General features: G+C 51.6%; 7 protein-coding genes across 7 annotated transcripts; 3 read left to right on the forward strand and 4 right to left on the reverse strand.

Annotated features, from left to right (window-relative positions):
- Positions 1-138: 138 nt before the first annotated feature.
- STEHIDRAFT_156003 (WD40 repeat-like protein) lies at positions 139-952 on the reverse strand (the record flags this gene model as incomplete). Its single annotated transcript, XM_007303268.1, has 2 exons — positions 139-539; positions 604-952. The coding sequence occupies 2 exons, from the start codon at positions 950-952 to the stop codon at positions 139-141; spliced, it is 750 nt and encodes a 249-aa protein (XP_007303330.1).
- Positions 953-1,463: 511 nt separating this feature from the next.
- Positions 1,464-2,218, reverse strand: STEHIDRAFT_167894 (uncharacterized protein; the record flags this gene model as incomplete). Its single annotated transcript, XM_007303269.1, has 4 exons — positions 1,464-1,670; positions 1,729-1,968; positions 2,045-2,110; positions 2,153-2,218. The coding sequence occupies 4 exons, from the start codon at positions 2,216-2,218 to the stop codon at positions 1,650-1,652; spliced, it is 393 nt and encodes a 130-aa protein (XP_007303331.1). The 3' UTR covers positions 1,464-1,649.
- Positions 2,219-3,525: 1,307 nt separating this feature from the next.
- On the forward strand, positions 3,526-5,372 carry STEHIDRAFT_156005 (amidase signature enzyme; the record flags this gene model as incomplete). Its single annotated transcript, XM_007303270.1, has 4 exons — positions 3,526-3,534; positions 3,593-4,075; positions 4,146-4,239; positions 4,303-5,372. The coding sequence occupies 4 exons, from the start codon at positions 3,526-3,528 to the stop codon at positions 5,370-5,372; spliced, it is 1,656 nt and encodes a 551-aa protein (XP_007303332.1).
- Positions 5,373-5,710: 338 nt separating this feature from the next.
- On the forward strand, positions 5,711-8,347 carry STEHIDRAFT_167895 (uncharacterized protein; the record flags this gene model as incomplete). Its single annotated transcript, XM_007303271.1, has 5 exons — positions 5,711-5,980; positions 6,048-6,122; positions 6,181-6,473; positions 6,536-7,473; positions 7,548-8,347. Exons 1-5 carry the CDS (start codon positions 5,906-5,908, stop codon positions 8,345-8,347), a joined length of 2,181 nt encoding a protein of 726 aa, XP_007303333.1. The 5' UTR covers positions 5,711-5,905.
- Positions 8,348-10,372: 2,025 nt separating this feature from the next.
- Positions 10,373-12,356, reverse strand: STEHIDRAFT_138877 (glucooligosaccharide oxidase). The gene is made up of 5 exons (XM_007303272.1): positions 12,174-12,356; positions 11,625-12,099; positions 11,147-11,533; positions 10,650-11,078; positions 10,373-10,589 (listed from the first exon to the last, which is right to left on the reverse strand). Exons 1-5 carry the CDS (start codon positions 12,344-12,346, stop codon positions 10,536-10,538), a joined length of 1,518 nt encoding a protein of 505 aa, XP_007303334.1. The 5' UTR covers positions 12,347-12,356; the 3' UTR covers positions 10,373-10,535.
- Positions 12,357-16,324: 3,968 nt separating this feature from the next.
- On the forward strand, positions 16,325-18,116 carry STEHIDRAFT_56628 (FAD-binding domain-containing protein; the record flags this gene model as incomplete). The annotated part of the gene is made up of 5 exons (XM_007303189.1): positions 16,325-16,494; positions 16,553-17,027; positions 17,098-17,484; positions 17,579-18,001; positions 18,063-18,116. 5 exons carry the CDS (start codon positions 16,325-16,327, stop codon positions 18,114-18,116), a joined length of 1,509 nt encoding a protein of 502 aa, XP_007303251.1.
- Positions 18,117-18,530: 414 nt separating this feature from the next.
- STEHIDRAFT_156009 (uncharacterized protein) lies at positions 18,531-20,996 on the reverse strand (the record flags this gene model as incomplete). The annotated part of the gene is made up of 5 exons (XM_007303273.1): positions 18,531-19,375; positions 19,450-20,387; positions 20,454-20,737; positions 20,789-20,854; positions 20,913-20,996. The coding sequence occupies 5 exons, from the start codon at positions 20,994-20,996 to the stop codon at positions 18,531-18,533; spliced, it is 2,217 nt and encodes a 738-aa protein (XP_007303335.1).
- Between the last annotated feature and the right edge of the window lie 484 nt (positions 20,997-21,480).

The raw sequence follows: 21,480 nt of genomic DNA on the forward strand, positions 1-21,480 counted from the left end.
CGATTAATTCGTCAACGTTCCATACGCGAATGGTACGGTCCATCGATCCTGACGCAATATACCTTCCATCCGATGAGAAACCCACTGTCATGACACAACCGTCGTGCCTCATAACAGACTTGGCTACCACGCCCTTCTCTACGCCCAGAGACGAACCGTCTGATCCCACGATCCAGAAACGACATATTTCTCATCTGGAGAAATCACTACACATTCGATTAAGTCCCTACATCCAATCAAAGGTTTTCCGACTATCTTCTCTTGTGCTGTAAAGATGAGGATCGTACTGGCCCGATTGGCGATTTGTGCGGAAAATGCACCAGTACCGGCTGGTGCGACAGACTGGCCGAGGTAAATGTACGTCGAGAGCGATGGGCCTTTCTGTAAGTCATAGATTTGAAAGGTCCCTTCATGGTCGCATGATAGGTGAAGACCTTCAGGTGATGTATGGACAGCGCCCGGACCCAGCTCGTCTTTTGCAAATGGAGGAAACGCCCCGCCACCACGATTCGCGTCCCAGATGCGAATGTGGACATCATCTGAAGAGAAGACGATGTATTTACCGTCCGAAGAAAACGACGGATAGTTCAGTGCCAGTATAACCGAAAATGGCCTTCCCACCAAGAAGCACCGTTGGCGAGACAACTTCTGTGTCTGGAGAGAGCACCTCGCTCATGGTCTGTGAGCGATCATTGATCCAACCATGCCCCACCTCCCAAGCAATCGCGCTGGAAAATAGCACTTCACCAAATGTATTAAGTGAAACAACGCTTTTGTCTTTCGGACAGAATTGGACGGCGTAGACCGTGCAACTATGAATGAGGAAGGGTTGGATGACTTCACATCGTTCGTCCGTGTCCCAAACGCGAACGGGGTTATCCGTCGAGGTTGAGGCCTGATGACTCCCGTCCGACGAGAACGCCACGGAGGTGATCCATCCAACGTGGCCCATGAAAATATATTCCCTGGGTCGGACTCCCCTCTTCACGTACCATATCCTGATAGTGTGGTCGTATGAGCCGGATGCGATGGTTTGGCCTTTGGGAGAGAATGAAAGACACCGAATAGCGTTTTGATGACCGACGAGTATGCGGCGAGAGAATGAATTAGTGGTGGCAAATGGAAGATCTCATAGACGTATAGTGCGCTCATAGGAACCAGACGCAAGACGATTCCCGTCTGATGAAAATGCGAGCGACGAGACCGGATCCTTATGGCCTATCAAAGGCTTCCCTACTGCCGTGCCTGTGGCAATATTCCAAACACGGTTGAAGATGTTATGTTGTGAATGACCCACGGAACATGGGCACTATGAAGACCGCACGCGTCGATGTTTCACGGTGAACGATCACGAAACAGAACCGGGCTACATCGGGGTCGAGACACGCGCTAAGTGGATGCCCAGTAGCTCGATAACATTCCTGCTCTCCAACCTCTTTACCGTGGGGCCGCGGGGGTGCCACCATGAACATGGGCGATAGAATGTTTTTATCCACGCAGCATGTGCGTCATATTTTCATTTTGATGGAAATGGCGTGCAGGTACATATCATGGGCATGGGAGATGGCAGAGATACAAACGCATGCAGGTGGAACCAGAGAGAATAAAAGGCGGATAAAGAGCAGCAAGGACAAATGAGAACACAACGCTTAGTCGAAGAGACCGAAGCCCTACACAAACTCCATCAGGAAACCGAGCGACCGAGAGTGAAAGAAGGGAAGAACGCACCATGTCATCGTCTGACTCCTCCTTCTCCTCCTCCTTCTTCTCCTCGACCTTCTCCTCAGCAGCGGCGGCACCACCAGCAGCAGCTGGTGCACCGGCAGCGGCGGGTGCACCTCCACCGGAGCCAACGTTCGAAAGGAGGTCCTTCACGTTCTTGCCCTCGAGAGCCTTGGCGAGGAGGGAAGCCCAGATGGGCTCGAGCTCGACGTTAGCAGCCGAGGTAAGGGCGACGATCTTGTCGGACTGTGGATACGGAGCGCGTTTTAGATGTGTACGAATAAGCTTTCGGTACAGTGTGCAGTGCAAGGGATTTACGCACAGTGATTTCAATGCCATCATCGGCAAGGATGAGAGCGGCGTAAGTCGCGGCGAGTTCTGCGCTGGCCTGTACAATTAAAATAACACGGTGAGCACCTCTTGAACAAACTAGCCCATCGCACAGCAGTATGCTGCCTTCGACGACAGTAGCATCCAAGTCCCTTGTGAGGGTCATGATTTCCAGCATCACTTCCCAACCTCAAGCTGCAGGCCCTCCATTGAGTCATCCATCCGAAGTTCGACTCATCCATCCATTCCTTCAACAGTACCCTGGCGTTCCTGTATGCCTCCACGACGTTCCAATGACCACGAAAGGGTGCTCACCATTGCTGATAACTTGAGATTCAAAGTAGACGGGCTACAGCGAGTCGAGGGCGGGGCGGTCTGTTTGTTGTGCGCCGCGATGAACGAGCACAAACTTCGGCGCGCGCGGAAAATGCCGATCCTCCACGTGGAATGCCGTTTGGGCGCCTCTTCGCGATTTGCTCCGTAACACCTGTTCAACACCTGTTAAACGACTCTTCATTCGTCTTATACTGTACGTCCGAGACACTGAGCACCTGAACATCATGTTTCAATACGAAGCTGCGCTTTCTCTAAATGACCCTCCCCCGATGTGGCTGTCAAGCAGCGTTCAAACTCTCGGTAGGAAAGAACTTTGTGTCATCTCGTCCTGAGCGGCAGTGCTAGTCCGCAGGGAAACCCCATGTAAATAGTCTGTTAGAACCAGCAGTTGGTTACAATATTTCCAGGTCCCATTAGAGCGACCATGGGCTCAGTCGAGTATTTTTGAAAATCCAGACTGACGGGACGCAGTGCCGAATGCCGAAGGCTTCCGAATCTAACAAGGACAAACAACGCTGTGTTTGCTCCGACTCTTCAACGCTCCCTCCAAGTAGTCGCCCAAAGGCAGAGTAGACTAGATTTCAACCGGGCATATATCCAACGACTTTCTATAGCTTGCCTGACACACTGCCTTTCTCCAGCCGCTGTCTCTCTGTTCGAACTGTCTTCTGTTTACACAATCGAAAGATAGAGAAGTGTTTCAATCACTCATTTCCGATATACATCTTCATCCTCTCGACTCAACTGGTATGGCTTGAACTCGCAAAGATATGCGGCATAAGTACCTTCGCTAGCAACTCTGTGGCCTACACTTCTGCTTAGCCTACAATCTACATTAGCGCTATCCCTCTGATCAACTCACCCTCTCGCAGTCAGATGCTCTCCTGATCTCAAATATCTGTTGCTTCTTGTCCCTCGGCCTTCCTTCCGTCTCCGACTGCTTCGACCCTTCGTAAGCCCTCCGTGTGAGTACCAGAAAGGGAGCTGGTAGTCACACCCGATTCCCATCTCGTACGAGATAAGAGGCCCCTATGACGTTCGCGGGTCAACCCCCGATTTCCCCCCATTTTCTTCGGAGGCGAACCACTTTTCATCTTCACTGTGACTTCGAGCATCAACAAGCAGTCTACATAAGTTATGATGAAGGTAAGTAGTGGTTTCGCGGTTGGTTTTTTAAGACTTCTAAACGATCGTATCACTGCAGTTTTTCGCCTTACCCATCCTCATCGTCTCTATCTTATCGCTCCTCAGACCCGCGAATGTTAGAGCTTTCGATCCTCGCGAAGCTACTATCCAAAGTGTTCATACCGCCCTGTTCAGTAACCTCACGACTTGCCGCACCATTGTTTCCTCCTTCCTTTCCCGCATCGAAGCCTACAATCCAACCATCAACGCTATCATCTCCCTCAACCCCCACGCTCTCACCATTGTCGACTCCCTCGATGCCTCGCTCGCTTCTGGTAACGCGACTGGACAGCTGTTTTGCGTCCCAGTGCTGCTCAAGGATAATTATGATGCAGTGGGGATGAACACAACGGCAGGATGCGAGGATTTGAGAGGGAGTGTGCCGAACGTTGATGCACCGGTCGTGCAAGTATTGAAGAAGGAAGGAGCTGTGATATTGGGGAAAGCGAATTTACACGAGTTGGCGTTGGAGGGTCTGTCTGTGTCTTCACTTGGTGGGCAGGTAGGTTTGCCTTCATTGGAACGAATTCGTCGAGAAGGGCAAGGAAAGTATGTGCTTACATGCCTCCCAGACTATCAACCCGTATGATCATACACGTACCCCTGGTGGTAGTTCGGGTGGTACTGGCGCCGCTATCGCTATGTCGTTTGCAGTTTTCGGTACCGGTACCGATACAGGCATGTCGATACATTCGAAAGCCTCACCACCCAACTGATCACTTTGTCTAGTGAATTCGCTGCGGTCCCCTGTATCGGCGAACAACCTCTTCAGTGTCCGTCCGACTCGTGGCCTTATTTCCCGCTCCGGGATCGTGCCCATATCCTTCACTCAAGACGCGATTGGACCGATAGCACGAAGCTTGGAAGATGTGGCGGTGGCACTCACAGTCATGTCAAGCGTAGGTTACGATCCGGACGACAACACAACCGCACTCGTACCTTCAGCGAATGTCGGGTTGGATTACTCACAGTTCTTGTCGGGAGATGGGACAAAACTGAACGGCGCAAGATTAGGATTATTGGAGGGCTTCTTCAACAGAACGGAAAGCGATGAGACGACGCCGGTGAATGAAGTCATGGACAGGATGGCACAGAAGCTAACAGCAGCCGGGGCCACGGTCTTACGCATCAACGAGACGGTCTATAACGCTACTTCCATTGCCCTCCTTGACGTTCAACAGTTCGAATATCGACAAGAAATGGACGCCTACCTCCAACGACCTTCGCTTGGTGGTATACACCCATCTACGCTCAACGAGCTCTACGCCAGCAAGAAATTCCTCGTCATTCCAGCGCAATACACCTACGTCAATAATACCCTAGTCTCTTCGACCTCCCCATCCACTAACACGACCTATGCAACCATCAAACTCGCCATTCAAGACCTCGTCACAACACTCCAATCCACCTTCGCGTCGAACGATCTCGACGCTATCATCTATCCCGAACAAAAAAACCTCGTTGTCCGAATCGGATCTCCATCCCAGTCAGGACGAAACGGTATCCTCGGCGCACTGACAGGATCACCTGTCGTTACTGTGCCCGCTGGATTCTCAGATCCGAGTAACGAAGCTCCGTTGGGTGTGCCTATTGGGATGGAGATTCTGGGCAGACCGTGGACGGAGGGAAAGTTGTTAGGAATCGCAAAAGGTGTTGTGAGCGCGAGCAGGGGTGGAGGTGTGAGGAGGGTGCCGGAGTTTGCGAGGCAAAGCGTGGCAGTGAAGAGTTATGGGGGTGTTCCGGTCATTGCACCGGACGGGGAGAATATACCGAAAGCGTACCCGCTGGGTACCCTATAGCGGTCAGTATTTCGCGCCGTCGTGTGATCAAAAGACATGCCAATCGTCCCTGTGGCGTTTACAATGCATGAGCGCATCAAACTTTGTTATGCATCAGTGGCGTTGCTACCATCAGATTTGAGGCTTGTACAACCGTACTGTACGATCGCGACTCGGATTGTATTCGCCACGCCCATTTCTTATGTACCCAACAATCCTCGAGCCCTAGAGCCACAGATCACTGCCAAGCCATCGCAACGTTTCAATTCCGACCGCCGGAGATCGGAGAGCAAGTTCATTCTGACTTCTCCCGTTTGCTGAACGAAGTCAAGCGGTCCCGTTACGTATATCAAATTTACAACATCAGGCGAGATCCTGCGAGATCCCACGTTGGGGGACAACGCAATGCGGCATGACGACGGGTCAGCCGTTTTGTGTCGTTTTGTCAATGACAAAGGGTCTCCACAAAAGCTTCGCGAATCCCGCTGAGTACCCTCTCTTCGTCTTCAGTTACTTCCAGCACGTCTTCGCGAGGCTCCTGGACGCGTTAGGGGATGGCCAAGCATAGCCAGATACAAGAGGTAGAGGAGATCGATTTACAGACGTATGATCATTCGCTCAAACCTTTGGTGCGGGTTTCGCAACTTCAATGACGTTCGTTTGAGCTTGATCTTCATGAAATACCTTTTACCGCAGGTCCCGAATCGGTTAAACAGCGAAGGCTCACCGACCACTCAGAACTACGACGATATACCCAAGTACAATTACAGGGTAGGCAGCTTTATTTCTTAGGAAAAAGAAACGCGCGCGCGAACTCATAGCACCTTAGACTGCAACAAATCTCTCTGAGCTCGAGGAGCCTGCTGCAACCAACGATTCCAGCCAGCAGGGTCCAGGCATTACCCTCTCCGTTATTCTTCTAACGTCATGCGCTATAATACCAGCTTTCATGGGGGCAATGTTTTATATATCCATCGGGTTCAAGGCCCCCGATGGTGTATATCACTCTAATGGGACTTTCGTTCGCCCCATCTCTGAAGGCGCTATCATCGGCGGTGTCGACTCGTTTATTACAGCGCACTTCTCGCCTCTATTGGTGTCTTCCATCGCCAGCTCCGTAATGTAGGTCTTCTCATTGGTATCAAGTATACTCCGAAGCTGGACACAAATTTTACGTCTTTCAGAGGCGTCGTTTCGCCGTTCGTTATGTGTCTGGTCGCGTACCATCTCGCTGTCTCGTGGCTTATCGCCTCATTCGCGCACCCAAGTAACCTTCCAACACCTCAGCAATATTATCACACGCTCAACCTCGTCACCAACGTCTCACCCACTTCCATACTTCCACTCCTGAGCTATGCCATACGCCACATCCGCCTCTTGCTCTCACCACGGACTACTCCTCGACCCACATCCCCCGTACTCAAAATCGCGGCCGTTGGCGCCATCGTTGTTCTCTCCGTCACCTGGGCCATACGACTCATAGACATCGTTCTCCACGAACAAATCATCTCCACTATCCTCTACGTTCCGAACCATTCCAGAGTTTCTTATCCTGGACGGGTTTCCATTGCGCCCGATTGCCTGACCACGACGACGGACAACTGCGCTGTGATCAACCGAACAAATACAGCCAGCCTTGGCGGACTAAACCAGTCCACGATTTTCAAAGTCTACGAGCATGGCTCTTCCGACCCCTCTCGCAACCAAAGTATCGCCTTCATTGGACCCGCAGACGTCGCCAGCCATACCGATCTCAACTACACATCGCATACTTTCGCTGCCTCTACGGAGTGTCAGGTTTTTCACCCTGCCTGCTACGTCGAGAATCAGGTTATACAATACTGCTACCCGACTTATGCAGTCGGTGATCCAGAGCCTGTCATCAGCAACTGGAACTCGTTTGTGTGGAGAGTGGGGTTTAACACCTCGGCTTGGCAAATGAGGCTGCAAACGTTCTTGACGTTGAAAGGCAATCTGACGGAACCCACTAATTCTCTGACAAACGGTGCGAACTTGAACCCCTTTACGACGGGAAGTTTTGGATGTTTCGCGGATTACTCTTCCATACCCTATAACGACACGAGTAGCAGCTTCAAGACGCCGTTCATTAACTGGTGGACCTGTACGCTCCAATTTTTGCAAACCACACCTCAATTTCCTCATGAACTAATATAGTTACGATTTTTTGTCGAACAGATGGAGCGGGCATCGGCAACAAACCCTACATTCTCTGCTCTATTTCGCTCTGCAACACCACAGTTTACGACGCCGAATATACCCTCTTCAATGGCACGCTCACCCTCGACAACTCTACCTTCTCCAAATCGAATGCCTCTGCCGCCATCGCGGTCTCATCTGCCGGACTCTACCTCGGTACCGGCGATACAAACTACTACCAGTGGGGCTCCCGCTTCCTCGACGACCAGATCCAGCTAGATCTTTCATCCGCAGGGAACACTTATGGCAATTCGACATCCGAATTTCCGGCTGCATGGGCGCAAGCTTTTAGCAATAGATATCTCGGATGGTCGGCAGGGGCAATCACGATGGATAAAGTGGACGCGGAGAGTAGGAGTGCGGAACTGGCATTACAGATACCTTTGGGGACGACACATGCCTTCGCTGCGCTACACTTCGCCTACGCGTTCGGCATCGTCGTACTGGGTATTTCGTGCTTGGCATTGCCGAAGAGCAAGAGATGGGGGTGGAATAGGTTGGGTGCGAGTCCGGGGAGTTTCAATGCGCAGGATCTGAGGTCAGCGCAGGTCAGAGTGTCGGACACATCGCTGCTCGTGCACGAGTTGTCTTCGAGGCCAGGAGCTGTACGTGGAGAGTTGAGGCGGAGGGAATTGGGTGGATATGCGGATGGTTATACCGGATTGATGGAGAGTGCGAGCGACTCGGGACGAGGGACGAGTGGGAGTGGTGACCTGCGCGTGTGTTTAGAGAGGCGAGACAACGGTGGCCTTGGGTTCGATTTCCGGAAACGCATTTGATGGAACATCTACACGAATACCTTTTATTATGACTTGTCTCCTACGCTATTCGCGCCACCCTCTTAATGCATGTCCCTGGCGCGCTCTTTCTTGGAAAGAGGGAATTCCTCCAATGCCGACCCGCGGTAGTCTCCCACAGGCAGACCTTGGTGTTGAAGATAGGGCGTTCAACGTGTCAAGACGTGTACGGAGGCTGTACATCCGCCGAAAGAAATACAACCCGGGAAAGAAAAGGGAGTTCCTACCGTGCAGCGGGAAGAGGGCTTCGCATACTGACTCATGTGCTCGTATCAACTTGCAGAGCCATACAAACATACAAAACTCGAACTGTCGTGTCGTAGTTCGTAAGTTCCATCCGAGCCAGCTCCTGAAATCCTAACTTTCGATAAAAGACGACCTATAATAGCCGTGACGAGAGCTCTTGAGAATCAAGAAGTGAAGAAAGGATTCATTGCACGTACGTTGCGCTCTGACATGCAACATAAGGCCAAGGGTTTGCGTATGAAGGAGGCCCATGACAACTATCAGTCCATGCTGTCCTGCACATAATAAAGCCTGATATTGACGAAAAGAATGGTGCGAGCTAGCTCGGACCTTTTGGTAGGCGGCCTGTACGATAGCAGTCGCTGCACCCTGACCTTGATATAGTGGATGTGTGGCGAGGATATAGCAGAACCACGAATCGCATACTTTCTACGAAATGAAATAGTTAGCTTGTCACAATATTCTCGCTGAATACATGGGCATAATATCTTCCATGGGCAAACCTCGTCATTTAGATTGTTTCCTCTTAACTTTGAGGCTTGGGGATTGTACTGAATGGGCGGATCAGTCAAAGGTTGAAAAAGGCGCGATCGACTGGGAAAAAGATAACCTACGACGTTGTCTCTCCACGAGATAAACTCGGGAGATAAATGATTAGAATACTCATAGAAGCCCAGAGAGCGTTGCGCTTCACTAAACACAAACGCAAGGAAATATATCAGTAGCCTGAGCACTCAAGATCGACACAGCTTCGTATGACAAACCTCTCAAACAGCTGCGAACCGGGCCTAAACCACACACTTACGGCAACAATCTCGCCTGATCCAAGTTCAACGACATACAATTCGCCGAAGGAGGCGGCTGCGCGTATCGAAGAGCGGAAGAGGGGGTCCAGGAGATGGGTATCTCGGCCAACCAGGAATTGTGTGCTACTGTCGTCTAAGGTCGAGCCCAGGTGACAGGTTAGTGCGACGGATGTGCCAGTATGGTTCCAGAGCTACCAGTTTGGAATGCGCGAAGTGCAACATGCACGGCTTGTTCGAGTTGGTCCTCTGCGAACAAGTTGCAGTATCAGCTCGGAGAGGAAGGACGCGCCTGTTCCAAAATCGGAGATTTCTCCCCTGTAAGATGTTGTAGTAGACGGACAGTAGCCATGTCGCTAGTTTCAGAGAGCTTGAGTTGTATCTCCCAATTTTCCGGCCACGCGAAACGGGACTAAAATTGACGACAAGGAAGGAAAAACAAGAGGAAAAGAAGCAGGCTTATTGAGACCGGAAACTGCCGGGTGGCGCAGAATTGTGGCATGCCGAATAGGGAGGTGAAATCGGCAATTCCCGGAACTCGTTTCAAAACCGAAACTCGGGTTTCCTCTTCAACATGTCCTCAAACAAATGTGAGAAAATATAGGAATATAGCTTGATAGCTACGCATCTGAAGTGTACAAAAAAAACGCAACATCTGTTGTAAGCAGCACTCAAAAACACGAGTTTCGGTTTTGTGCCGAGTTCCGATTTCAACCTCTCTAATGGCGGTGGAAGGAGCGTAAAGATCAAGACTTCGACGTGCGGATGGCTTATTTACCTATAAATCGTAGCTGATTGCAGGACGTTGAGCAGGGATAGTTTTCTCTGAGTGCACGAACAAGCGCTTCTATTGTCAGCGTATCATTGCCACTGACCTAGAACTCTCTAAGCTTGAGTATGTGGGAATTCGTTTGCGCCTTGGCCACAAATCAGACCGAGTTCAACGGACAGAGATCTCGGAAAATGTGATAATTGTATTGTACTGCAACAGTGTCCCGTAGAGTATTACTGTGTCCTTTGGTTTGCGTCCATATAGTATGAAGGGAGAGATAGATATCGCCATGAAACCCAATGAAATGAGCGGTAGGATAAAGCGTCCCTCGAAAGTCCGTTAAACCGCTTCACTCAGACCCTACGTTCTGATGCTTCAAATACGTGTCCTGAGGATCGTATTCCTATGAACCGAGGTCAGCATACACGTCTAAAGGTCATAAAGGCGCGTAACGGAGGCTTACCGCTTGCAAAGCCAACAACCTATCATAGTTCCCCTTATAATACTTATCCTGCCAATCCTCCAACGTCGGATCGATATAGTTCGCGTAAGCACCAAAGTCAGCCCCCGGCAACGAGTTCTCAATCAAGTCTACGACGCCCTCCAAGAACGAATACCCATCGGCATAGGGGTAAGGCGGCTCCGAGTTGGCCGAAGAGGCGTAGAGTTGGATCGTGAAGAGGGAGTCGCGGAAGGGGAAAGGGGTGGCGTCGGTGGCGGGAGAATTGATCGCTGAGTTGGCGCCTCCATAGAGTTCGACTTGCATGAACCAAGCGAGAGAGGAGGAGAGGTTCTGGGTGTCGAGGAGGTATTGGCCCCATGTGGTGTAAGTGTCGGCGGTGAGTGGCGAAGAGAGTGGCGTGATCATGGACTTGACGAAGAACGTATCATGCTGTGTCACAGGAGAGAAGGGTCATTAGTGATGTGAGCGCTGGATTTCTAATGAAGAACGGTACGAACTGTGTCAGGAACTCCATCCGTTGCGATAGAGTCAACCCCGCCGACCCAATCCAAAGCTTCGATCCACCCGTAGCTGTTCACGGTCGTATTCGTGGGAGTACCCATGGCGGCCAACAGCGGCGCGACGACGGTGTTGTAATCAGACTCGGATCCTTCATACATACCGGTGACGGAGATGGTCAAGTTGCGGATGTTTGCCTCTAGACCAATCTCTTCCGGCGCAGAGCTGACAGCCCAGCTGGTGTAGGCAGTCAAGACGTCGGAGAACTCATCCGCGCTGGTCGTATCGTACTCGTAGGTGAACCCGACGACGTTTGCCGGCGCCTCATGAGTCTGGTATGTCCACTGTGTGACGATCGCAAACGACGGCGCAGCACCCCTCAGAGCCTGTAGTCGAGAAATGAACACGGAATGATGATCAGCCGCTGCAATTCCACCAATAGAACGAAATGATGAAGCGGCACCATTGAAAACCTACCCAGAAAAGATCAGAATTCTCAGTGGCACTGGCGTTCACGATCGTCCCGTTCGCCAACACCGCCTCAGCCTGGACAACCTGATCGAGCATCAACCCCCACTTCCTCGACCCAAACCCGTACCCTCCAAAACTCGTATGTCCACCTGCCCCAACCTGCGGACAAGTCCCATGCGCGAGCGCACGTCCCGCCTGATTATAGATATCCAGCGCCATCTGGCCCAGTCGGATACCTGGCTGGACATACGCGAGCCCAGTGGTGTTGTCGACGGAGACGCTGGTGAGGTTGGCCGTGCTGATCACGAGGGTACCGTTGGCTTCGCCGAAACCTGAGGCGGAGTAGGAGTGTCCGCCGGAGATTGGGGAGACTTTCAGGCCGTATTGTGAAGCGCATGTGACGGCAGCGGAGACTTCTGCGGCGGAGGTTGGGTATACCATGGCGGAAGGGATGAAGTCGCCTTCGAGACGAAGGTTGAAGCTGGATAGGATTATTTAGGCATGGTCAGATGATACCTTGCAGCGAAGACTCGAAGAAGAAAAGAAGTGGCTTACGGAGTGATCGCGGTGTCCCAATCAGGCGACGACGCAGTGAGAACATCGAGGCCATCTCCAGTCAAGCAAGAGGAAAAACCATCGCGCACAGGAAGACGTGCAGCGAGGGAGGAAGCAATACCGAACGATAAGCTAAGGATTGAGAGGCGGTAACGTCCTAGAGTCGTCGACATGACAGTAAGTAGCCGCCGAAGAGACAATGAAGAGGTAGTGACTTTAAGAGAGCATTATATACCGTCGCTCATCCTATAAAGCGCCTAGTCCTGAATTGTTTTAGGCCTCTGGGTATGATGCGGTGCCTGCGCGCATTGATGCGACCGAACCAACGGGGGTAGTACGAGCATAGCAAGGCTCATCATCGCACTTGGTACCAAAGGGTCCGAATAAAAGCGTACTTTCGGGCTTGATTCCCCATAGGCAAGGTGGCTGGCGCTGTAGCTTCAAGCTCCGATGCTCTGCAGCGCAGGTAAACGCGCTATAATACGCACTGCGAGACAAAGGGAGATCTGTCCATTTTGACGGTCAGTACATTTCGTTTGAGTCACTATGAATTGTAGCACGTACGTCGTGTTAGCTTTAATAACGCCAGATCACTACAAAAAACACTGCAACTGAGGCGAATAGTAGCCCTACGCAAGACACGTACTCTGTAGCACGCACAATATCCGACGGGAGTTGAGCTGCTATCTGCAATGGTCCTATCACCTGGCCACCTACAAAGGTCGCGGTAAATACAACATTGTTGGTACCTTCCCGGGCGCTTCCTTTGAATGGTGGAATCTATGCACGGTATGGCTTGGCATAAAATGGTGCACTGGAAAGCATGAGCGATGGATATAACGATGCAAGGGCTAAACTTACAGATGATGGACATCGAGCCTCAAGGGTGATCCGGTATACTGAAACTGACGCTCAAAGCAGCAGTCCTTTGGGACTTGGACACCTACAAAGACATTCAAATGATGATGCAAATGCACAGGGTTTCTGAGACGAGACCGCAGTATCCCAAGCGTCTCCCGTTGTCGGCATCGTACCGTGCTGACCGGCGGAGATGTCCCTGACGGACGATCCACGAGTGACTCGGTATCACCGAGCGACAGAGGATCTACCGTCTCTCCTCAGTATCTCGAAAGATGGGGAAAGGCTGTCCATCATTTGGTGGCGTTCGGGCAGGAGTATGAGCGTGTATGCGTAGGAAACACCCCTGTGCACACCACTTCGCTTCGCTGTGGCGCTAGTTTGTGAACGAGAGCTAATCGATGAGTCCGCTTGTCATTCGCGCTATGGATATCGAAGACCACTCCGATTCTACACCGTTGATTCAACGTTCAACGCTAAAGCTGGATACACTGCTTGACACGATGGAAAGACCAGATTAAAGACAGGTTGTTCGTGACGGCTATGGCCCGTTCCGCCCCGGTCTGTTGTGCAAACAAGACATTTGTGCATCCCTCACTGACGACGAACAACAGATGAGGCACCTTGATCCTGACTTTATACGTGAGATCAAGGGAAAGTAAATTATATCCCTATCTGGCACATACGCATGAAAGCGTAGTCGTATGGCTACATTCCCTTAGAGGAACATTGCGGGCATTTTCCTATTCCCGTGGCGGAAGTTGCAATCGCTTTGCAGGAACAGCATCGCGCAGCGGTTATCGCAGAGGTAAGGGCATAAGGTCTTTTGTAGATAGTCGAGATGTTTCCGCAAGTTCGGGGCCAGCACCATTGTGGACATGATATATTCAATCAATATCTTGACACCACAAGGTTGTCTACCAGAGATACGCGAGGAAAGAATAGAAAAAGACGATAACGACTCACCAGGATAACTTTGAACGCATGCCTAGAGTGGGCATAGCTCAAAAGGATGACGAACTATCCGTAAAAATCAATGCAACATGGTACAACTCGAGGTCATTACTTGGAGCAGGCGCCAGCACATCTCCAAGATTTGATTTGCATGGATAGCCTTCAGAGTCTTTAGGAACAATGGGTCCATTTGTCCTACAATCAGATAGTTGGACCGTAGATCAAGAGCACAGCGAGCGTAAGGAAGGTAGTCGTCGAGAAGAAAGAGAGCTCAGAGGGGGATGCGTGACCAGATAGCCCAACAAGTCACAATTTTGAAGCCTGGTGACATAATGTGACCACGACACAGAGAATCTGTGACTAGTGGCGTCGACTCCTGTGGCAACGACTATGACCGTCGCTGCTTCTCTGTCTTTCTCCACCCGCTTCACGCTTCGTTCTTGTCCTATAGTTTAGACATGTCCATATCCAAGCGCGTTTCTATAGCTTGGGCGCCCCTCTTCGTCTCTGGTGAAGACACCGATACCCTCGTTCTCACTGGCCGAACCTATTTCGTTGACCAACGTATCCTTCGCGTCAACCCAACCGTCTTACCATCCAACCAAATCGACTGGGCCTTCGCCGGCAAACGCTCGAGCTCTCAATCGACGTCCGGAAGGTTCTGTCGCTGGGAGCACTGGATCGACTCTAATTCGCTTGAGCCGGGCACCGATGAAGGCTACATGTTTACACCGCACCCCCAACATCCGAACGATCCCACTTTAAGCCTCGAGAAGGGAGAGATGCCGCATCCGCAGACGGGAGCTGTAACGGCGTACGAAGAGGTATGGAAGAGTTTAGAGGTCGAGAAAGGGAGTCGGGTGACTATATGGGAGAGGGAGAAGAAGGGGGCGGAGAGAGGGACCGGGGCGATGGTGGCGATGATTGGGCAGGATGCGTTGGGTGTGGGACGGGAGAATGGCGCCAACGTGGAAGAGTTCTGGACGTGGAGGGCGAGGCTGGTCGACGGGAAATGGGAGGTTGTGTTCTCGCAGCCTGAGGGACGTCGCATCGGGCTGGATCTACTGGACAGTGCACCTGGAGAAGCGGGTACCAATCAAGCACTCGGTGAATATGAGTGGATTATACGAGAGCATTGGACAGTCAGTTGAGCATTATGGTGAGTACATCCTTCAGTTCGGTTTTCTTTGATGTCGGGAAAAGTGGACATGTGTCTCTCGCGTAGCGGGGTACGCAACTATCTTGACTAACTTTGTGAAGAGCTTTTCGTCTGGCTTCCGTATAGCTGCATGCTGTCTTTGGTTATGGATCATTTACTCAGAGTGGGAACTCATCGTCTCCACATCCATATTGACTAGCTACTCAGCTGAGATCGGATTTTCTTGGGTGTCCTGGAGAAGGCGGAACAATTGCACGGAATTCCAAAGGCGCCGTCACCGTGTACCGCTACTCAATCTCACTCGTCTCGGAATATACTGACCACTAAATCACTTATAGCTGTCCAGAATCAACGCCCTCGAAGAGTACTGTGTTCGGCCCCCGGGCATACGTCGGGCTTACTCTACCCCAATTCTAACCGTTATCACCCTTATACCTCTCCGTACAACACGGTTCAACGTCGGGAATGTAATGCAATACCTCTACGGATGCGCACATAGACATTGTCGCCAGTATGCCGACCTTGACTTGCGCGTCAGGAGAAAAGCGCACCAGCTTCACCGCCTCCTGTCCCGTCCTCCTATGTCTCCCTCGTCCTCACTCGCGAGATCTGGCGTCAATCACGACAAGGAGAGCAGTGCAGCCGGTGGCCTGTTATGCCCGTTCTCTTGTATGTGCGCATCAGACGCGTAGGCCGTGACATGGTGCGTTTTCTTCCGTCGACTGAAGCGGTGCTGTGCTGTCATAGCGAGCCACTCATCTTAGTGTACATAGTGGCACAGTTATAGCGCTGCTCGATCATTTTTTCCTTGACAGTATCGTCTATTCGAGTGGATGGTGCGCACAGAGGTGATGTTGTTACTGAGCTCTGCTCAGGATGCTCGATGTTATTGTGCTGTAACCACGGAAACCTCATAAACACTGTCTCCCGTGCTTTCATGACCTCGAAGAGGAGTGGTAGGGTTGACATCGCCAAGTGCGTTTCAGGTTTCGGCGCCATGACCTAAATCGCGTCGAGCTGCAACCGGATCGGCGTCAGGCTTCCATGAATTCATCGCATGATCGCGATACAATACGTACGACCTAAGTTCTCAATAGTGGCTACTATATAACCTGTGTTGCCCTCTAGTTTACTCCCCCATCTTCCCTCGTTTCGTTCGTTTTTCTCCTCACCCTCCAGGATGTGGTCTCTCCGTGGGCGTGCCCTCTCTTCCGTCGCTCTCTTGTCAGCAACTACCTTGACCAGTGCAGCCCGACTGCCTGTTCGTGCTGACTTTGCTTCGTGCCTCGCCGCGGATGATGTCAATGTCCTCACTTCCTCGTCTTCAGCCTGGGACACAGCAGTCACTCCGTACGTGACTTTCCTAATTTCGCGTGCCATTAGCCAATTTGACGTTCGTGCGATACAGTTACAACCTCCGCCTCGAAGACCAATACGTCCCCTCCGCCATAGTCTACCCCAGCTCCCCTTCCAAAATCTCCTCCGCCCTCCTCTGCGCCTCCCAATCCGGCCTCTCCGTCTCCCCCCTCGCAGGCGGCCACTCCTACTCCGCCTCCGGCTACGGCTCCACCAACGGCACTCTCGTCATCAGCCTCTCCAACCTCACCTCTCTCTCCGTCGACTCTTCTTCCGGGCTTGCGTACGTGCAGACTGGGCTGAGATTGGGCGATGTGGCGCAGGGGTTGTTTAATAATGGGGAGAGGGCGTTGGCGCATGGGACGTGTCCGTATGTTGGTGTTGGTGGGCATACGAGCTTTGGTGGGTATGGGTTTACGTCGAGGAAGTATGGGTTGGCGATGGATCAGGTTGTTGAAGCGGAGATTGTTCTTGCGAATGGAACGATCGTGAATGCGAGTGCGAACGAGAACGCGGATCTCTTCTGGGTAGAATCTTTTATCTTCTCAATTGGGCAAATTCTGACCTGGGTTATTTGGTACCTACGCGTTGATGTAGGCTGTTCGCGGAGCCGCACCCTCCTTCGGTATCGTCACCCAATGGACGTTCCAAACCCATGCAGCCCCGCTCACCTCCGTCGGTTTCACATACTCATACAAGACCCCCGACGCAGACAGTTTCTCTCGCGTCCTTACCGCCTACACCAACTGGGCCACTACTTCCGCCCCTGCCGAAATCGGTCTGGAGGCAACCATCGGCTCTGGGACTGTCAGCATCGTTGGTTTGTATGAGGGCTCGCAAGATAGCTTTAACGGTGTTATTGGGTCGTTGTTGGATAGTATGGGAACGCCGGATTCGAGTGATGTGAAGGAATATGGATGGATCGAGGCGTTGGAGTGGTTGGGTGGCGCTGATACCATCTCGACTGCTGCAGCACCCGACACGGTATGTTACCCTTTCTTGACTTCTCACGTCTCCGAAAAGTGTTCGAGCTTTATCGCCTCATTTATTTTAAGCTGACTGGTAAATTCGAATATAGCACGACACCTTCCTCGCCAAATCTCTCGTAACGCCTATGTCCGCCCCTCTCACCGCAGAAACCTACACCGCCTGGGCGAACTACCTCCTCTCCGCATCCACCTCTTCCCTCTCCTGGTTCCTCCAAGTCGAACTCTACGGCGGTGCCAACAGCGCCATCATGAACGTTTCTTCTGACGCCACGGCCTTCCCATTCCGGGACTCCCTTTTTGTGATGCAGTTGTACGCGTCCTCGGCAAACGCGCAGCCTCCGTACCCTTACGACGATGGGTATAACTTCTTGAAGGGTGTAGTCGATACCATTGAGGGATCGATGCCGGGGGCTGATTTTGGGGCTTACACCAACTATATCGACCCGACGTTGGAGAATTGGCAGGATCTGTATTATAAGGGGAACTATGATCGATTGGTCGAGTTGCAGAAGGTATGTCTTGTTCCATGTCGTACTTTGAGAAATTGTCTTGACGCATTTCCTGCGTGGATAGGTCTACGACCCGAGCAACATCTTCATGAAACACCAGAGCATCGGCTCGGCTTGAGGATGCCACTAACGTTTCCTGCCCTTTTCCGTCGATCGCATAAGATTACCGGGACACATAGGCATGTTCATCTCTTTCTTCGTTTGAGGTATAATCGTTTGGAACGCTGACCTCCTCTGTTTCGTCTCAGCATATATCCACGATAATCTATCGTCGCTCGCTCATTACTTTATTGCTTTACCTTACTTTACATTCATGGACATTTGCTTTACTGATGATTCTCTTCAATGGACTAGATAGCTTTGGTACTGACTTTGATTCGGCAATGACAATGGTGATTTGTTTCGGGAAGGGTCTCTGTCATAGAGCTGATATCAGATTGAAATCCGTAATTCAGCGGATTATCTTCCGTCCTCGAATCAACGATAAATAGAGTATCACAGGTACATAGCACAAGGGCACCAGTCAGGTAGATCAGATGTGCTTCCTGAAATCGAACCCAAGTCCGCCGTCGCTCCTCCTCTCCAAGCTCACGCGCAGGTCATCACTCTCACTCTGTCCTCCTCCCCACAGCCAACCCTTCATCGAGGGTGTACTTGAGATCCGTCTCAACTCTGTCCCTCTACCCGCCAGTCCCGTATATCCATCCTCATATCCACTCGCTTCTCCCCTCACCAACTCCTCTCTCGAACCCGGCCCCGGTCTCGACGCCAACTCATGCACAAGCAACGAAGTATCTGAAAGCCTCACGTGCGCCGACTTCAAATCCTGCACACTGAATCTCGTCGATCCCGCGCCTGACGTTCTCCATCCCCAACCCTGCCTCTTCGGCAATATCAAGCACGAGACGCCCAACACCACGATCCCTAACGCATATGCAAAATTCAATATTGCGAACGCGTGCGACGTTCCCAACGGAATCGAAATAGCCAGCTCCGCCCTCGTACTGTCCGCCTCCACCTCTTTCATGACGATCGACCCCGCCGACCATCCGAGATATCTGTTGCTGAAAGCTTGTGCCAGCGCAGCGCCGAACTGAGTGGTAGAGTTGCCGTAAGTGTTTCCGGCGGACGAAAGGTCCATCTGGATCTGGTCGTCGAGGAAGCGAGAGCCCCACTGGTAGTAGCTTGTATCGGCGGTCCCGAGGTAGAGTCCTGCTCCAGAGACAGCGATGGCAGCGGAAGCATTGGCTTCGGTAAATGTAGAGTTATCGAGCGTCAGGGTACCATTGTAGAGCGTATACTCGGCGTCGTAGACCGTAGTGTTGCAAATCGAGATGGAACAGAGAATGTAGGGCTTGTTGGTGAGTCCTGCGCCGTCTGCATAACGAGGAACATGTTCATATCAGCTTACATAGACCCGACGGGAGGATGATGTGACTGCTAAGACGTACAGCTCCACCAATTCATGAAGGGGGTCGTGGTATTGAATTGAGAATCGTTGTAGGGGATCGCACCATAATCGGAAAAGCACCCAAAACTCGCAGTCGTAAACGGATTCACGTTCGCGCCGTTGGTGAGCGCATTGGAAGACTCTGTCAAGCTACCTTTCAACGTCAAAAACGTCTGAAGCCTCATCTGCCAGGCCGATGTGTCGAATCCAGTATTCCACACGAACGAGTTCCAGTCGTCGATAGCGGGTAGTGGTCCATCTGGGATGGTTGGTGTACAAGTCTGTATGGTGTCGTTCTGGACAAGGCAGGTCGGGTGATAGACCTGACATTCGGTAGAGGCCGCGTAGGTGTGAGAAGTGTAATTAAGGTCGGTGTGGCTTGTGACGTCGGAAGGACCGACGAACGCTACACTTTGATTTCGAGAGGCGTCGGAAGAGCCGTGTTCGTAGACCTTGAAGATCGTAGATTCGTTGAGGCCTCCAAGGTTTGCCGTGCTGGTACGAGTGATGACAGGGCAATTATCCGTATCCGTTGCTTGGCAAGCATCTGCGATGACTGCTCGTCCAAAATAAGCCGTCTTCGCCTGATTCGGGACGTAGAGGATGGTGGAGGTGAGTTGTTCGTGCAAAACGATATCGATAACCCGGATGGCCCAAGTGACGGAGAGAATGAGAACGGCACTGACGGCTGCGAGTTTGAGGATTGGGGGAGTCGGACGTCGGACGGCATGCGGTGAGGAGGAGGAGGGTCGGATTTGACGTATGGCGTAGTGTAGGAGGAGAAATAACGAGGTCGGTGAGAGGTTGGTAACGACATTGAGTGTGTGATAGTACTGGGAAGGTGTGGGGAGGTTGGTTGGGTGGGCAGCTGAGGCACGAAGCCACGAAACGGCGAGATGGTACGCGAAGAGGCACATGGCGAAAGGCGAAACGACCCCTCTGGAGGGATATGACGGTGTCAGAACTTAGTCCATACGACACGCTCAACACGGAAAAGATACATACATGACAGAGCTGGCAATTGAAGACACCAACAAAGGTGAGAAATGAGCTGTCAGAAACGAGTTCTCGCCACCTATGATTGCACCTTCGTCGATGGGACGAACGAAGGTGCCGTTAGGGTAATAAACACCATCTACGGCGTTGAACCCAATGGAAACATAGAAAAGTGCACCCATAACGGCAGGAACGATCGCACAAGACGTTAAGAGGACAACGGAGAGTGTGATGCTCTGATGGCCAGCATCTGGCGATTCAGGCTCCTCGACCTCTGGTAGTATTGATTCGGCCTACGGTGCTATGAGTCTAACCCGTGTTCAACAAGAAATAAAGCAGCGTACCCCATAGTGGTACTTTTCGTATTTATTCGTAGCTTCCGCATTCATAGGATCCAATCGATCCGAGACCTGCAGAGAATATTCTGGTGTCAGGACCCACGACGATAACGACGTTGTAATCGCAAACTCCAACTAAAGCCCTCACCGAAGAATTCCCGTTCACCTGCATATCGAAAGCTTCTACTTCCCGATATCGACCTCGATCGGACATGGGAAACTGTGTACGCAGAATCGGTAGACTCCGGTGAAGATGCAGTGTCTCAGACAAAGAGGGAGCAGAGTGAAAAACTGGATGAGGCTCGCGTCGTGCACTTTTTGTGGAAGTCGTCAAGATGAATCAACTGGCAGTGATTACCTGTTACCTCGGCAGCCGCCTGCATCACATCATGTTGCCTTCACCGTTAGAAGACACACCATCAAAGCAGCACGGTCCCGGTCTCAAAAAATGGAAGGAAGGGTGGGTTCTGGTATGATCGACGATTAAAGAGTTGTGATGGGGCGCAGTGACTTCATGGCTATTGCGTAACCATATGTGTGCACTGTGGAGTGCTAAATCAATTGGAGCGCCTGTTGCAATCTGCGGGGATCAAGAGATCGAAAACGACTCTTGACACGTGGGGATAGGTACGATGATGTGCGAACTTGAAGACGATGATCTCACCACCCAGCGGACACTTTTCTCAGCCCAAAACAGT

The sequence above is a fragment of the Stereum hirsutum genome (genome assembly GCF_000264905.1).
Source record: "Stereum hirsutum FP-91666 SS1 unplaced genomic scaffold STEHIscaffold_6, whole genome shotgun sequence".
Taxonomy (NCBI): domain Eukaryota; kingdom Fungi; phylum Basidiomycota; class Agaricomycetes; order Russulales; family Stereaceae; genus Stereum; species Stereum hirsutum.